The sequence below is a fragment of the Sturnira hondurensis genome, unplaced genomic scaffold, assembly GCF_014824575.4.
Source record: "Sturnira hondurensis isolate 20B ecotype Veracruz unplaced genomic scaffold, ASM1482457v3 Scaffold0004257, whole genome shotgun sequence".
Classification (NCBI taxonomy): domain Eukaryota; kingdom Metazoa; phylum Chordata; class Mammalia; order Chiroptera; family Phyllostomidae; genus Sturnira; species Sturnira hondurensis.
The window spans coordinates 5515441-5532905 of NW_028076888.1; the positions used below are offsets into that span (position 1 = coordinate 5515441).

General features: G+C 52.2%; 2 protein-coding genes across 2 annotated transcripts; both read right to left on the minus strand.

Moving 5' to 3' along the window:
• Positions 1-968: 968 nt before the first annotated feature.
• On the minus strand, positions 969-2721 carry CORT (cortistatin). Its single transcript, XM_037045276.1, has 2 exons — positions 2220-2721; positions 969-1254 (listed from the first exon to the last, which is right to left on the minus strand). The coding sequence occupies exons 1-2, from the start codon at positions 2367-2369 to the stop codon at positions 1036-1038; spliced, it is 369 nt and encodes a 122-aa protein (XP_036901171.1). The 5' UTR covers positions 2370-2721; the 3' UTR covers positions 969-1035.
• A 4143-nt stretch (positions 2722-6864) lies between these two features.
• On the minus strand, positions 6865-17186 carry CENPS (centromere protein S). The gene is made up of 5 exons (XM_037045275.1): positions 17060-17186; positions 14252-14375; positions 13658-13691; positions 9015-9081; positions 6865-7178 (listed from the first exon to the last, which is right to left on the minus strand). The coding sequence occupies exons 1-5, from the start codon at positions 17102-17104 to the stop codon at positions 7041-7043; spliced, it is 408 nt and encodes a 135-aa protein (XP_036901170.1). The 5' UTR covers positions 17105-17186; the 3' UTR covers positions 6865-7040.
• Positions 17187-17465: the final 279 nt, after the last annotated feature.

Genomic DNA, 17465 nt, shown 5'->3' on the forward strand with positions numbered 1-17465 from the left:
TCCCGTGACCGTCATTCACTGTCACTTCGGTGACAGTCCCTGAGGACTGTGGAAACACAACAATCATGCACATAATCCATACCTGTCCGTGTGCACCTGTCTCTGGACACCTGTCTCCGGCCCGGATCCCGTGACTCCGCAGGTCCTTGCCCTGGACCCTGAAGCGAGTGGGCCCCCAGCCCGACAGCCACACTGCTTGGCTTTTGGTTTGAAAGAAACGTGCAGCACTCCTCCACGGAAAGAATTCTAACGAATTACTGATACACTAATTAAAAGTAGCTTGTGTGTAATGGCTGGTTCGAATGTAGCTTTTATAAACACGTCACCACGATGTCTGTTTAATAGGATGGCTTTGTTTTCAAATGAAAGTCTTTGCTAAATCATGAATATACCATTTTGCCCTGGCTGGTGTACCTCAGTGTTGAGTGTGGGCTGCAAACCAAAGGGTCACAGGTTCAATTCCCAGTCAGGGCACATGCCTGGGTTGCGGGCCAGATCCCCAGTGGGGGCCACATGAGAGGCAACCACACATTGATATTTCTCTCCCTCTCCTTTTCCCTCCCTTCCCCTCTCTCTAAAAATACATAAAATTTTTTAAAAAAGAATATACCACTTTGCTCTTTGAGCAGTATTAAAAATGTGCTTTTAAAATGAGGGAAATATTTTCAATTAGTTTATATGAATAAAACTGAAATAAGATGTTATTCTGACTTTGAAATACGTAGTCTTCAGCTACTCTGAGTCGAAAAAGGAAGAGCAGGACGGGCAACTGCCGGGCACATGGCGAAGGTGGAGGGAAGCCCGTGGCCGCACTGGGCGCAGTGCAGCCGAACCCACGAGGGTCTTTCAGAAACACCCACTCTGGGTTCCGGGTCATTCAGGACACTCAGCATGGGGCTGAAATTACAAACACTTCTCAAATCACACAGAAACGAGGAGACAACTGCACAAAGAAGGAAGGTCACGGCTGCTCAACACGTTTTATTTGGGTCCATTGTCACACTCCCTCGCAGGAGTGACACGGGTGGGGTGGCTTCACTTGCAGGAGGAGAAGGTCTTCCAGAAGAAATTCCTGCAGGGCACTTTGTCCGGGCGAGGGGGCTGCGGGGGGCGCGGGCCGTCCTGCCGTTTGGAGGCCTCCCTGGCTTCCCCGCCCACGTGGGGTGCCGCCCTGGCCTGGGAGGTCCACTCGTACCACCGAGCAAGGAAAGTCCGCAGGCTGTTTTTCTTTATTTCTGCGGCTTCCTGCCGAAGCTTTTGAAAAGGAGAGGACAAAGACCAATCAACCATCTGGCTCAGCCCGCATTGAAAGATAAGTAATTCCTTCCTTAAAAAAAAAAATGCTCCAGAATAATAAATCATGTACCTGTTCAAAGGATGAGAAAGTTAAGAGAACACTTTAACTGCACTGCGCTAATCAGAGAAAAGGGGAAATTGAGGCTTTTCAATCAGAAAAGAAAAAGACTGCTCAGCTGGCCCACATCGGCGCTGAGGCCCTCCATTCAAAGAGGTCTGGGGACCTGCGGTTCTCCCCGAGGGGTGACTGGCTGGCCACCCAGAAGCCCTGAGGTGGGTCAGGCTGGCAGAGCACGGCCTTCCGGTCTCTGCCCTCACCCCTGGCTATCCACAAATCACCCCTCCAGACAGATCAGACTGGGACACAATCCCCTGGTCTTCCAAACTCCGCAGAAAGCTTCTAGGAGTAATCTGATGACAAATGACTTGTCTGAAACTCATCTGGTAATTTCAGAGAAAAATCCATGTTTAATGGTCAACTTTATGTACTCTTCTTGGAACTCTTTCAAAATGGGAAGAAGAATCAATTACCTCATGAAGTTACGAGTTCTCACAATGAAAAATGCAATGGTGTCAATTCATCTGAGCCGGTGAGAACAGGCGCTGGGTACATAAATTAAGATTCTAGACATGTGCGTGTGTGTGCGCGCCCGCGCGTGGCTAACCCTGCAGTGAGCTCCACCATCACTCTGTAACAGACTGGTACGACCACTTAACGTGCACAAGGACGCTCTGCGGAGTCTCGGAGCCTTCTGACGGAAGGTAAGCGAGACTCGGTGGTCTGTGTGCACGTCCCAGGCCCGGGGGCAGTGCTGCACACTCGGCCTTGTGGGTGCTGGGAGTCCACAGGCGTGGCCAGGTAGGCCAGGCAGCAAGACGGCCAGAAAGGGGGCTAGCGTGTGACCGAGATAGGGACTACTCACCCCGCTGCGGCTGTCGTGGCCTGTGAGGCCGTCCCCCAGGGGAAGGGCAGAGGTGGCCCCTGAGAGGGGCGGCAGCAGCAGCAGCAGCAGGCAGAGGGGCGGCATTCTGCGGGCTGACAGGCACCCCTCTCCAGCTCTGCCGCGGCTCATCTTCCGTGACAGCCCCGAAATCAGGGTTTTGTGGATGTGGGTCCCTTCTTTGAAGACTGGGGATGGGGGGTACTTTCAGCTCAACCTGCAGCTGGTTTTTTGTATACATACCTGTGTGAGGCCCGCACCCCCCTTTCCCCCACACTCAAGTGATGACGCATACGCTGCAGCAATCAGTGCCCACAAAGGCGCTTTTGGATGGGGCTTAACTCTTCATTAAAGCCACAGGTCTTTGCCTGTGATTTGCTCTGCCTTTGCAATTCATGTGCACTTGCTTCTGAAGAAGTTCCGCTTCCTCGCAATCATGCCTATAGCAAGCAGGAAGCCGTGAGAACAAGCCGGAGTGATTTAACGTGGTTTAAATTTAGCCTTGGGTACGGAGCTTACCATCTGAAACTTTGCTCATGGAAGAGCGTGACTGAATGTGCTGTAGGGAGAAGAAAAGGGTCGCAATGAGGGCTCAGGCAGCCGCTTAAAGCGGCCCCCAGTTTCACCAGATCGCAGGCAAGGATGACCCGAGTGACCGCTCCCCAGCCCAGCAGGTCAGACACTGTCCCCCGGCCCAGGCAGTCTCAAACTGAGCCATGAACCCAAATTGCCTTACTGAAATCCAGACAAAGATGCCAATCTGGTGCAAGGAGGAGCCACAGTCCTGCAATTTTAACAGGCGCCCAGGTGATGCTGACCCTGGGTAGCCAGACTCACGTCCAGTGTTTTTCAAAGTGCTACTGACCACTCACTGGTGGATCATAAACTAGCACTTCATTTTTAATCCTCACCCAAGGACATTTCTTTCATTGCTTTTGGAGATACAGGAAGGGAAAGGGAGAAACCTCGATGTGAGAAATAGTGATCGGCTGCCTCCAGTATGCACCCCGACTGGGGCTTGAACCTGCAACCCAGGCATGCGCCCTTGACCAGGGATCACACCTGCAACCTGCTCCTGTACAGGACGATGGTCCGACCCATTGCGCCACCCCAGGCAGGGGTACACTAGCACTTTTTTTTAATAAAAGAGAAATTAAGAGTGCGTCCCAAGGAGTAAAAACAAATTTGTTTTGTGTGTCCTCCTGAAGGACCTGCACTGACATGCTCGCAGGCTGATTCTTCCTCGGACGGTGCCCCTGCAGAGAAGCGCAGTCTGGGACGCCCTCTGTGCCCCCTCCTGGCTGTTCCTCACCGGTCCTGCTCTCAGCACAGACACAAACACGCAGCCCTTGTGTCCCCAACTGAGACCGCCCCTAAATCTGAAACATCCACCACAAACCCACTGAAGATGACCGATATCCACAGCAAGGCTCCAGGTGGAAGTAAAGCAACCGAGGAACCGACAGCTTTTTCCAGAAGTGAACACAGTGAACACAGGAAGGACGGCGCTTCTCAGAGCCCTGCGCTCCAAGGAGCGTCCCCCGGGGCGGGCTTCCTGTCTTTTCCTGACCAGCTGCCCTCGGGCTCCGGCCCACAGCTCCGTTTTTCAGGGAGAGTGCTCTAGACTAAGGTCCTGGCTTTGCCACTTAATTAACCTCTCCATGGCCTTGGTTTCCTCACCTACAAAATGAGGACAAGAGAACAGGGCCTACTGCCTACCTCACAGAATTGCCAGGACCAGTCAGGGTAATGTACAGCCCCTAGTGCAAGTGGAGCGCACAGGAGGCACTCACGTCGAAACCGTCGTGGAGAGGCGTGCTCACTGTGCACCCCACACCGGGGAAAGGTCTCCTCCCTACGGAAATCCCGGTGAGAACCCAGCGACCTCCGCGGGGGCTCCTGCTTCTGCCCCGGGCGCGCCGTGGAGTCCAGGGTGCGAGCCTGCACAGGGCGCCTACCATGGTGGGCGCTGCCCAGGCACCGAGGGGCCACGGTTCACAGCCCGCCGTCTAATGTTCAGTGCGAGAGTGTGTGTCTCTGCAAAGAGGTGCAATGGGAACTTTGAGGAAAAGGAATCCAGTTTGGGATTATTTTGAAAAACAGACCGTTCTTTCCAAAGGGCAGAACAGGACCCCGACAGACGTTAAAAGGTAGAGACTCTTCCCCGAGGAGAGAAGAAACCTGCGATCTTTCGGGTCCAGAAACAGAGGGGCTGCCTGTCCCGCGGAGCTCGGCAGGGCCGGGGACCACATCAGGGAACGCCGGGCAGGGCTCCCAGCTGGTGGAAGCCAGCCACCCGGGCTCTGGGGCTCCTCCCAGACTCTACCGCTCAGCGCAGGGCACGGTGTCCCATGACCCCTCCCCACAGCCCACAGGGTGGGCTGTGTTCCGCAGGGCAGACCCTCCCTGGCACACCCCGGTGGCAGCTATGGGCAGAGAGGGACGCTAGGCTTGCCGGGCTCGTGATCTCAGTAACAAACAATAACACAAGGCCTTCATTTCAAGATCTTCGAGAACTGGTTTGCACAGAAGACGACAAATACTGAGAACGTAAACTGCCCCCACCTCCATTACCACATTTATTTCAAAGACCTCTGCTTCTGTACAGTTGATCGTCTGGTTATACGGACAGCAGGTCTAGGTAAAGCTGAGATGAGCTTCCAGATCTCGGAGGAAGCGAGCCCATGAAAAAGGGCCCTCCAGCGCTCCTTTCTGCCACTGTCACCAAAGACAAATGTGTAAAGGCTGATTGACACAGGTGTGGATGCCCAGAGTAAATGGCCCCTGACTGGGCATGTGGCAGGGAAGGCACAGCTCACGAGAACACAGGGCGTGAAGCCAGCCGTTCTGACAACGTCCAACCACCCCATGTCACACCCCCGGAAAACCGTAAGGTCACGCACCTGAAATAGACACAGGCCATACATAAGCATGCTGATTAAACCAAAAGACTACATGAACACCAAGCCAACTTTCTCCCGTGGCCTGGGAACCTCACGTCAGAGCCCTTACGCCAGCAGGGCGGGGCCCTCTACACCCCTCCAAGCAGACGGAACACCCGTGGCACACACAGGTTCCCCACTTTGAGCCACGCGCGCACCAAGTCTCAGGGCCACAGAAACCCCTAAGAGTAAGATGCATTATGGTGGTTCCTGTCCCGAGTAACCTCGCTGCAAGGCATCTTCACCCCGCACCACTGAGAAGAACGCCTGGCCCCAGACGGCGTTCCGCGTAGCCATACGGCTATGACACGGCACAGCCAGAATGCAGCCTGGTCACGTCAACCTCTGCAAAGCCCAGTCTCCAGTGGCTGAGCTCCCCTCGACTCGGAGTTTAAGGAGAGCTTATCTGCAAACAAAAGTAACACACAGGGTGGGAGCATGGCGGGGGCCGAACACGGAGACGGAGGGTGGCCTGAATGCAGGGGTGAGCACACGGGGCAACACCCAGCTCTAGAACCACAGGAATGCACACTTGAAGCCGTACGGTCCATTAACTGATATCACCCCCATACGTTTAATTAAAATAATAAAACTTAAAAAAAGAAACCAACGCACAACTCCCTGGCTGGAAGGCACTGCAGGAGTGGAGGCTTCACCACTCCCTTTTCCTTCACTGACGTGACCCACGTCACAACTAACACAAGATCACGTGATCAGGTACCGCAGAAGCTACAACTGAAAGCTTAATGGGGTGATAGTGGAGGTGGAAGAGGGTATGTGGGGGATAAATGGTAATGGGGAAATGCAATAAAAAATGAACTACTTTTTAAAAAAATCTCAATGAAAAAAAATTAAAGACACTGCCCTCCCGACGAAAAAGGCTTTACTAGGACCACAGCTCAGCACCTCTTCCTGAGGAAGAGACACTGAGGACACTGAGGTGTGATAACCACATTTGGGCACCAATGGTAAAAATTCTACCCAAAATGCACACCCTCTTCTCTCTTGCCCCCTCGCGAGTCAGGACCCCGAATGTGTACAGTCTCCACTGGTCGGCAGATCCTGGGCAGGTGGTTACCCTCTTCGAGCTTCCGCTTGCTCATCAGGACGGTGGGGACAGCCATTCACCCCCAAACGAGCCGTGCAGATCCAGGGAGGCCCTGTGGGTGGCGCTGGGGCAGACCTGGCACGCAGAACAGGCTCTGTGAGTGCCAGGCCCTTCTGTGCCCCTGAGGCCCCAGCAGGGAAGCAGCCGGGCCTGGCCCTCTAAGAAACCCCAAGAAGATGACAGCAGGACTGGAGCTCCTGGGGGGACCCCCAAAACAGCCTGAGGAAAAGTCCCGCAAACTGTGTTTCTGGAGAAAATCTCCTTTACACAGCCAAAAGCACCATTTCCCAGCATCGGCCATTTCACCTGGGACCCCAAGTGACACGAGTTTAAAACAAAGGTGATCAAAAGAACTAAATGAATACAGCTTCATCATCTTTCAGGGACTGTCAGCCTGGAAACTTACATAAAAGAATAAAGAACTAACCCAGATTTTTGTTTGAAAACACATCAACCACATTTACTGCTAACACAGCTTTATTAATTGCAATAGATACAACTTCCAACGTACACGCCAACACAACCCTCTCTTACGAGTCTCGGTAAATACACGGGGCAGGAGTATTTTGCTTCAGAGTCCCCAGTTCCCCTTTGCACTGGCTTTTGCGGTCGATCACTTGGAGAACAAGACAGCACAAAAAGCCTCACCTTTTTTTTCTAATCTCCACTATTCCTTCAAAATTCCCTCGATGGCAACACGCGTTTTGGTGGCTCTACCTGCCGAGGGCTGCGTTTCCCAAATGGTGACAGAGTTTAATTCTCACTTTCCACTCCTTCAGCCTCTTCGGGCTCCACCGAATTTTTGTTTTCAGTCTCTAACTTCTTTTTCTTCGTCTTTCGTTCTGTGTTAAACTGAGCAATCTCTTCATTTTTCTCTGTGATGTATTTTAGCTACAAAAAAAATTTATTTTTAGAGACAGGGGAAGAGAGGGAGAAAGGGAAAGAGAGAAACATCAATGTGTGGTTGCCTTTCCCGCACTCCCTACTGGGGACCTGGCCTACAACCCAGGCATGAGCCCTGACTGGGAATAGAACCAGCGACCCTTTGGTTCGCAGGCCAGCACTCAATCCACTGACCCACACCAGCCAGGGCACAGAAAAGAATTTTTAATTATACTTTTATCTGGTTGTAAAGCCATTTTATAAGTCTAGGGGTCAAAAACTGCACCCTCTCCCAACCACTCCCACCCCAAAAATTTGGGCAGACAAGCCTGGGTCACATTCCTCACAGTCAAGTACAGCTTCGGATTCTTGCTCAGAGCAGTATCATCTGCGCACGTCAGCCCCCTGCTGCTGACAGACGACACCAAGCAGGAGGGAGTTCCCAGCGGAACCAGTGAGTTAACACCTGGGGCATGCAGAGGGCGTGCCAACCACAGATACACTTTACAAAGCACAGATATGGTTAATATCTGCCTAAATTTATCCAACTGAAATTGCTGAGCAACTACTATGTACCACATATTAGGGATACAAGGTAAACAAGACAAAGTCCCTGCCTTAAGGGAGAATTTAACCAAATGTGCAGATTTCGCTGTGTGTCTTCATTAATACAAGCTTCTGTCAGATGAAAAAAATTGAGTCCAAAATAAAAAGTGAAGTAAACAAATATGCATCAGCAGACAACATTGCAATTCATACTCTAAGAGGACTGGCATTGTCTGTTCCTTTGCCACAGACAGAAACCGCACACTGCAGCTGACCAAGCAACAGGATGACACAGAGTTTACGAAGAGAAAAATCTCTTGTCCACCAAGACACAGCGCTGCTGGCACCTTACTCTGTTACTCACCTCTCATCGTAACCTCGACTTAAACTTTGAGGAAAGGATGCTAGAAGAGCAAAGGCCAAAAAGGGCTTAGTAGAAACAGCACTAATTCAGGGTTAAAAGGTTAAGGTTCAGGGGTCAACCAGAGAGCTTCATGTTTAACTCTGGGAAGTTACCAACTCCAGGGGTCTGGCCTGTAAAATGGGCTGACAAGTCACGTCGTCACAAACCTTCACCGTGGCTACGAGGCTTAGATAACACATACTAAGTCACATGAAGGCCCCTGTGAACCGTCAGCTGCTATAGGAATCGATTCAACAACTTCTCATTCAGAACCTACTGTGTGCCAGGCCCTATTCTACGCACAGCAGGTGGAGCAGAGAAAAAAGAGATACCCCCCTCCCCCAGGTGCAGCTCACATTATGGGGAGGAACACAAAGTGTTTCCATGGCTGGGCCTCACGGGAGTCCCTGATCTGCCGCCGGCCCAGCCACTAGGCTGGGAAGGTCACGGCATCACCTGCGAAATGAGGGCCTGGTCAGGATGACTTCCGGATTTCACTGACAAGACAGAAAACTGTCTGCCCATCTGAGCTATGCAAACACTCCTCACGCCTGCCCAGGGAGACCGGGCGCCACAGGGAACTACCCCCACACCCCTGCCTGTGACCGTCTCTGACATCACCCTGCAAATGAAACATGGGGCCCAAGTTTGGAGACGTTATGAAAAGGCAGACTATGAAATCCAGAGAGTGCTGATTAGAAAATTTCAAATTGGCTTGGCAAGATCCATCTTAATGAAAGAAAGACTATAAATTACAGGCAGGTCTGCATGGTTCGACCATCTCTCGTTTTTTAATGCAAGGTGCCCTGGGGGAATCGCTTCATGCTAAAAGTGATTAATTGGGAATAATGGATTCTGATGGGAAAGGGGAGTGAGGAAAGAAACTCATCTCTCACCAGTGAATTACTCCTCCTGGCTAAGAGCTTCACATCTTCCGTGTTAATTGTGCTTCTTTTTGCATGTCTGTAGAAAGGGCAGAAACAATTCACCAAAATGTTTGGGAGTATTTAAAGTTTTGATGAAACACAAAAGTTCATGGTCAGACGTCAGCCTAGCAACAACCTCTAAGCAGCCCATCTTTTCAGACCACAGTCGTTAAGCAACAGCGACACAGAAATGAACAAAGTGACCAGCCCATCTGTCTGCCTCCTCCGAGGGCCAAGGGTGCCCGAAGGACACAAGCAGGGAAAGGCGACCGAGGCACTGAGCCTCCCCCAGGGCCTTGCTGGGTCACAGCAAACACAACAGAAACAGCAAGGTGACTGCACAGCCTCAGGGAAAAGAGGAAACGGCGTGTAAAAGAAACACAACGTGTAAAAGAAACACTGAAGCCGGCCAGGTGCTCGGTCAGTCAGAGCATTGTCCCAATACGCCATGCTGTGGGCTCGATCCCCGGTCAGGGCACATGCAAGAACCAACCAGCATGCAAACATGAGTGAATAATAAATCGATGTTTCTCTCTCTCTCTCTTTCAAATAATTTTTTTTAGATTTTATTTATTTTCAGAGAAAGGGGAAGGAGGGAAAAAAGAGAGGGACAGAAACATTGATGTGCAGGAGAAACAGCAATCGGTTGCCTGTTGCACACCCCAACTGGGGACCCTGCCCACAGCCCAGGTGCGTGCCCTGACTGGGAATCAAACCAGCAACCTTTTGGTTCACAGGTCAGTGCTCTATCCACTGTGCCACACTGGCCAGGGCAATAAATAAAGCTTTAAAAGAGACATTAGGCCTGGCTGGTACAGCTTAGTCGGTTGGAGCATCGTCCTGTGGACCAAGAGGCCGTGGGTTCAATTCCTGGTCGGGGCACATACCCAGGCTGCAGACTCCATCCCTATTCAGGATGCGTGAGAGAGGGCAGCCCACGGATGCTTCTCTCTCTCTCCTTTCCTGTCTCTCTAAAAAGCAATGAAAAAATATCCCTGGGTAAGGATTAAAAAAGAGAGAGAGGGAGAATTTCCGGGAGGCATGGCTTCACTTAGACCAAGACCCCAGGCTCCTGTCTGAGGGCCGGACTGCAGGACGCACTTGCGCAGATGCCCCCGACGCGCTGCCGCCCGGCATGGAGGCAACGCAGTCCCCGACCCCGGCCTCGTGGGAGCAGAGAACACCCTTTACGCTGCAGTCTGCTTCTTGCTCACAAGTTGGACTCAAATTTCATTCCAATCCCTTCATCTTTGCTTTAAAAGGTAATCTGAGATAATAAGCTCTATTCAATAATTTATTATTCTAACTACACCTTTTCTTGCCATTTCTAACTTCCTCCAAAAATAAGTAGGAACTTTGTATGTAGANAGACCCCAGGCTCCTCTCTGAGGGCCGGACTGCAGGACGCACTTGCGCAGATGCCCCCGACGCGCTGCCGCCCGGCATGGAGGCAACGCAGTCCCCGACCCCGGCCTCATGGGAGCAGAGAACACCCTTTACGCTGCAGTCTGCTTCTTGCTCACAAGTTGGACTCAAATTTCATTCCAATCCCTTCATCTTTGCTTTAAAAGGTAATCTGAGATAATAAGCTCTATTCAATAATTTATTATTCTAACTACACCTTTTCTTGCCATTTCTAACTTCCTCCAAAAATAAGTAGGAACTTTGTATGTAGAAATAGGTAGGAATCTTTGTATCCTTAGTAACTAGCAAAGTGGCCAGCAGCCAGCACATAGTAGGTCAACACTGAATACTGGCGGAATTAAAGACAAAGTCACACAAAAATTATACTCCACAATTTGGCTGAATTATTCCTTCACATCCTGCTAAATGTCCAAATACCACCTGCCACCTTATGGTGACGACAGTATCTGCCTGTCATGGGATGACACCCGTTTCAGGAGATGACTGCCAATCAGCTGCCTGTTGCAGACTCTCCTGAAGCAAACCTCTGACTCCAGAACGTCACTTCAGGGAACTCGACAAAGCGACCTTTTTTTAAAATTTATTTTTAGAGAGAGGGAAGGGTGGGGGAAGAGAGGGAGAGAAACATCAATGTGTGGTTGCCTCTCGTGCCTGCTCACTGGGGACCTGACCTGCAACCCAGGAACATGCCCTGACTGGGAATCGAACCAGTGACCCTTTGGTTTGCGGGCCGGCACTCAAGTCACTGAGCCACACCAGCCAGGGCCAAAATGACTTTTTTACATAATGCTTTTAGCAACACTGGTTTTAAAGGTTATTCCCAAAATGTTCCTAGAATTTACTTAGTGTAGAATATCTATTTTCTTCAAAACACTCCATCTTTACCACATTAGCAATACTAGGTGACAAGAGATTTCAAAGCTAAATAAAAGAAACCCATAACTTAAACGGAGATGATTTCTCCAAAGCTTGTAAGTGAATTGAATGTATTTTCAGAATTCAGAATTAAATGTATTTTCTTGGCCTGGCTGGTGTAGCTAAATGGATTGAGTATAGGCTATGAACCAAAGGGTTGCTGGTTCGATTCCCAGTCAGGGCACACGCCTGGGTTGTGGGCCAGTTCCCTGGTGCGGGCCATGTGAGAGACAACCACACACTGATATTTCTTTCCCCCTCCTTCTCCCTCCCTTCCCCTCTGTCTAAAAATAAATAAATAAAATCTTATAAAAAAAGAAATGCATTTTCTCATAGGAACAATGTTACAGGCCGCTCACAAAGACTACTTAATACTTCTAAAACTGTGATTACTGTGAGAAGCCCAACCGTCGTGCATCTGGGACCCCACCCCTCCCCACCCCCACCCCACCCCACCCCCACCCCCGGCGACTATGGTTCTAGAAGTAGAGACTGGATGGCAGGGGAAGCCCAGAGCCACAGGATAAATGGAGTTGACTCTCTGGGAATGTTGGTTTTATTCAGTGATAAACTTTAAAACCAAATTTTTAAAACATGAGAACTGGAATATCATGAAAACCAATGTAAAACTAAGACGAAGGATGGGTCTTCAAAGAAAACCTGCTCTTGCGTTCCCTCGGGGTCCTCGGAAGGAGGCCGCAGTTGCACCCCCTCCCCACCCCACCCTCCCGGGACAGCAGGTGACAGCCTTTACCCAGACCCTTTCTTTAGAAGCCGCCGCCCTGCCTTGGGGACTTCCAGCCTCAGTGACACACACACCACTCTGCCACCCGTGCCCAGGAAATGTTATAAAAACGCAGGGGAACTGGAAGCTTGATGACCACAATGCTAAATAGTTCTAATTTCATTATTTCTAATATTTTGCAGAAGCCTTTAAAAATGTTCACTCTCTTGCCCTGGCTGGTGTAGCTCAGTGGATTGAGCACGGGCCTGCGAACCAGAAAAATGTTCAGTCTTTTCCCATAGCTAACACAGAAATGGCAAAAACACACGTCACAACTGGGGCATACTACCAGCAGGCAGAGGCCAGAGATGCTGACAACCGCCTACGCCACGCACAGGATGGCCCCACGACAGAGCCCACCCTCCAGCGGCAGCCCTGCTCAGGTGGGGGCCCCTGGTCTGCCCCGACAGAGCTTCACGTTCAAGCCAAGTCATCATTTGTCCACGCAGTCACACTTGCGTGCCTCCCTTTGTAATGAAAGAGTTGTATTTTCAATAAAGAAAAAAAGAAAATAAATGGCAAGTAAACCGACCAAGGCATCTCACAGGAGACGAGGGGTGGGGACTAAGAGGCCACGGGTGAGGGGCAGCCGCTGAACCAACAGAGAATAAGCCACGTGAGCCATCGGTAACCCACGATACCACCTAATACCCTCTGGCCACATCGAAGCCACTGCATGGTTTTGGGGGGCTCGTGCTCACAGCAGGAAGAAGATTTAGCACCTGGCCTCGGAGCCCCCGCTGCCCTAACTCACTCAGCCCCCGCCCCCTCAGCTCCTGGGGGCCAGGGGAAGAGTGCGGTGGGGAGAGGCTGGCACCAAGTTGGAAGTAGCAGCAAACTAGAAAGCGCCAGCCCTTTCCCGCTTTAGTCATTCAAATTGCTTCATAAAAGCAATTCCTAGCGATTGTTTTCAATTACCTGAGGCACTAATTGAAGAGATGAGTGTAAATCACCTGTAAAAGCTAAAGCTCTACCAGCTGAAAAAGCAAGTCACCCACTTTGCATGGAGTGAATGTGTCACTGGGAACAAGCGTGACAAATGCAGACAAGGACCGTGCTGCCTCTACCAGCCACCTGCCGGCAATCGCCGCCTGCAGCACCCCACTCCCCCGAGGGGCCCAGACCACCCCCCCACCACTCGGCTCCACCCCACAGAATCGGTCTGAAAAGCACGCATGCCCCGCACATTCAGAGTCCTAGAGACGTCACTAGGGCCTTTTTAACCTGGAGCTGAAGGATTTCAGTTCTCTTAACAAAAAATACTGGGAAAACTTCAAAAAATGCCAAATCAAGTCTGAATGGACGTGATTACAGCAGATGTTATATTCTTGTGGAATCATGATTAGAGATGAGCCTCCACAAGATTTAAAAAAAAAAAAAACCCGAACAGCTGAGGCTGAGGCTCTCCTGAAACGCCCAAGCAGACGGAGAGCGTCAGTCAACAGGATGTGAACAAACGCAGCAGCACGCAATGGAGCTCTTCACCCACCTTGCAAACATCTCAAGGTCTCTGGCAAAACTTTCTGGAAGAGAGAAAGAGACGAGCTTCAGCTCCCTCGTCACAGCCTTACATCGGAGGGGACCCGAAGCCCCCACCCCACAGCCAGCGCAGGCCCTCCCCGCAGCCCCGTCTGGGTCAGGCGACTGCGGCCCTTTAAAGCATCACAACTGCCTCTCCTCTGGCCCCCGACCCTTCACTCTGGGCTTCCTGGTAATTGGGGGCAACACCTTTCACTCTAGAAACTACTCCAGAACTTTACATTACATGACAAGCTAGGGCTGGGGAGGACATTAATTTCCTGTGAAGCCAAGCAAACACTCTGCCTCGGGTTCCACTGTCAAATAAACTACGGGCGATATAAAAACATTATAAAGGAAATAAAAAGTTTAATGCCTAATGTTCCAAGCAGTTTAAAACAATAAAATCAAGGTGCTAGTGCCCCAGTGTTAGTGTGTAATAGAAACTGTTCTCCATAAACTCTCCAAACCCGACAGCCAAGAAAAAGACTGTCTGGTGAACAGTGAGGTGCCAGTGCTCCCTCGGGAGGGGACCCCCCCACCACCACCACTTTGGGCCTCCTACCGCACTGCCGGAAGGTCACCTCGGCGATGGCCGCGACGGTCTGCTTGCTGAGCTGCACCCCCGAGTCCGAGGCGGCCTCTGCGCAGAGAGAGCCCACAGTGTAGTGCACGGCGGCCTTCAGCCTCTGCAGCAAAAACCAAAATACCTCGGAGCAGGGATGCAAACAAGAGCTTTTCACGTCTTAAAGAACGAAGACCAAGGGGAGGCGCTGCTCGGCCTAACTCCTGCAGCCCTTCCCATGACAGCTCGGTGACCCTCCCAGTGTACTGACAAATTAACGACGCCCTCTGGAGTGGGACCTGTAGAAACTCCACTTCCTGGTTACTGGCTGGGATTTAGGTGGAGTGAGGGCACAGAATTATGGGGCAGGTCAGCGGGGACAGAATCCAATGGCACCTGCAAAGTATCTGTGACCGGACTCAGTCCCCAAACTCGCGCCAGGTTCCCGAGGAAAGGCGCGTGCTGGGTGTGTGGGGAGCACGGTGAGATGCCGGGCGGGGTGTTTGCCTGGGCGGCGGTTCATCAAGTAGATGCAAAAAGACCTCGTCCCCCTGCAGCCCCTGCACAAGACAGCAGCTGGGTGGCCAGGACGCTGGGAAGGCTCCGAGGGCCCTTCTGGCCTTCCTTTGAGTGCTGGTTTGCAAGCCGGCCTCGGCAGGACCCTCCCAGCTCCTTGGTAAGCCGGTAAGATCCTGGAAAACCTCTCTCTTCACCACACAGAGGAGTAGAGAGGCCAAAGCAGCTAAGCTAAGGTTTTCCTCTCATGTCAACACACTCGTGTGTTCCGACTCTGTGCTAGAGAGAGCCGAGCGGGGCATGGTGACAGCTGAACCCAAGCCCGCACTGTTCACAGTCGGGGCGAGATGAGGAGGAACTGCAGGAACAAAGGCCCAGGACCCTGGAGTAAGCGACGGGCGAGGAGGCACCCGCCTTCCTTAGACTAGGTACGCTTTGTCGGAGGAGACAAAAGGACCATCAATCACCCTGGGGGGATGAAAACCTCCAAGGTCATCTTTTTTAGGTATGTGTGGGAGTGCGGTCAGGAGTGAGAGAAAGGGAAAGCTCTCCCGCCCGTTTTCTCTGCCCCCCTCCTTCTGAGCCTCCTGGACTGGGCTGGAAGCCTTCTTCGGTGCCACGGACACGGGAGCTCAAGGGCAGGACCTCACCGGCTTTGCTCGGGGCTGTCCACCTAGTGCCAAGAACGGCCACCTCAGTGAATGACCCTCAGCCTGCTCGCCCCTGAGGAAGAGGTTCACATTTCTCTGCCCCAGAAGCTGGTAAAGGGGGTCAAATACATGGTGACAGACCTGACTTTGGGTGGTGGGCACACAAAGCAATAGACAGATGATGTGTCATAGAAGTGTACACTTGAAGCCTACATAAATTTAATTGGCAATTTAAAAAAATGCTCTCAGCCCATTTTTGCAGGCTTACTCATTCAATCAGTAAGAATTCACTGTTTGCGGATGGCCAGGCTCAGTGCCAGGGCAGAGAACACAGAAATGAGGCCAGGCCCTGACCTCCAGGAGTCTGTCTCCCGCTGCACCCCTGCCATGAGCAGACTCTTCCATCCACCAGCGTCATGAAAGACACAGAGCTGCAGGATGGCTCCAGGGAGGACCAGAGACAGGACTCCTACCACAACGCATGGTCCTCGACTGCCCCTGGATGAAGGGAGACCACTAACAGGAACATCTTTGGGACAACCGGGGAAATGTGATTTGGGACTGAGCAACAGCTAATAATAGAATTCCATCAATATTGAACTCCCTGAGTGTCATAATTGAGATTATGTCAGAGATTGGGAGACGCATACCAAAGTATTAAAATGTAAAGGTGAAGTGTCAAGATATTTGCAATGAAATACTAAGTAATTCGGAGGGGGGAGGAGCAAAGGAGCAAAAACTGCAAGAAGTTAACAACTGGTGAGTGGAGGTGAGGGGTGTATGGGTGTTGAGGACAGTAGTCCCACAACTTTTTCTGAAGGCTTCTCAAAATAAAAGGGATGGGTAAACAGCTTCCGAAACGTGACACTTCCTGGAGAGGAAACTCCCAGGTACCGAGGTCATTCACGTGTCCCTTCAGTTAATCCTCTTTGAGGGTGCCACCGGGTTCTTGCTTTCCACCTCTTGACTGCGCACTGGCCACGCCGCACTCATGCCCAGGCTGATTAAAGGAAGGGCTGAAGACGCGCAACTACCCCGACGGTCGTTGTTACCACTCCGACTTTCCTTGTAAGAAAACTGAGTTTAGAAAAGTCAACGCCACCCTCACGTTGCGGGGCTGAGAGGCGAACGTACAACCGCAGAGGGGACTCCGGGCCGGAACCGCACAGCGCGGTGTGCACCCAGCTCCGAGGCATATCTGCAGGATGGAGACGGCACCCTTACGGTGGCCAAGCTAACACCACCTTAGGGCTCCTGCCGCGCACCGGGAACCGCGCTAAGTGCTTTGCCTGGTTTTCCTGTAATGTTCACGTCCCATCCTCCCTATGACCCTGGCAGAGAAAGGAGACTGAGCCCGTCGCAAAGCTACAGAACCAGCCCAGCCGGCAGACGCGGGACGCACCGCCTTTTGCTGGAAAGCCACCGCCCAAGCGCGTTACCGTGGAAACTGCCCCTTACGCGCCCCGCCCCTCGCGCGGCATTTCAGTCGGCGCGTGCGCAGGAGCTCGAGCCGGCCGGGGCGCACCCCTAGCCAAGGGAGGCGGACCCCGAGGCAAGAACGCACAGGGCCCCCGGGTCCTTTCCTGTCCGAAAACTCGACGCCGTCCGTCCCCAGCCCAGCCGGGATGCGAGTCTCCTGTACCTGTTGATAAGAGAATCGCTGCTGCTCTTCGGCCTCCTCCTCCATCACGGGGAAGACCAAGGCGGACGCGCGAGCGCGTACAGAAGCGGACCGGAGGACGCAGTCAGATTTTCCCGCCGCGGCGCCAGAGGACGGGCCGCGCGGAGGGACAAAGGGCGAAGCTACACGCTGCCTCGAGCGCGCCTCCTGGCGGCCACTCTGGAAAGGGCCTTCGCGGTTCGTGGACTCCGGCCCCTCCTGTGCCTCACTGGGCCGGGTAGCTGGACCCCTCAGGCCAAGCTCCCTGTAGACCCAAGACCCAGCTCAGTGCCTGGCACAGCGGTTCCCCAGCGCTGGGAAATAATGCGTGTGTGTGTGTAGGGACAGCAGTGTCCTGCACCATTTCTTAGTGTACCTTTCATATAGC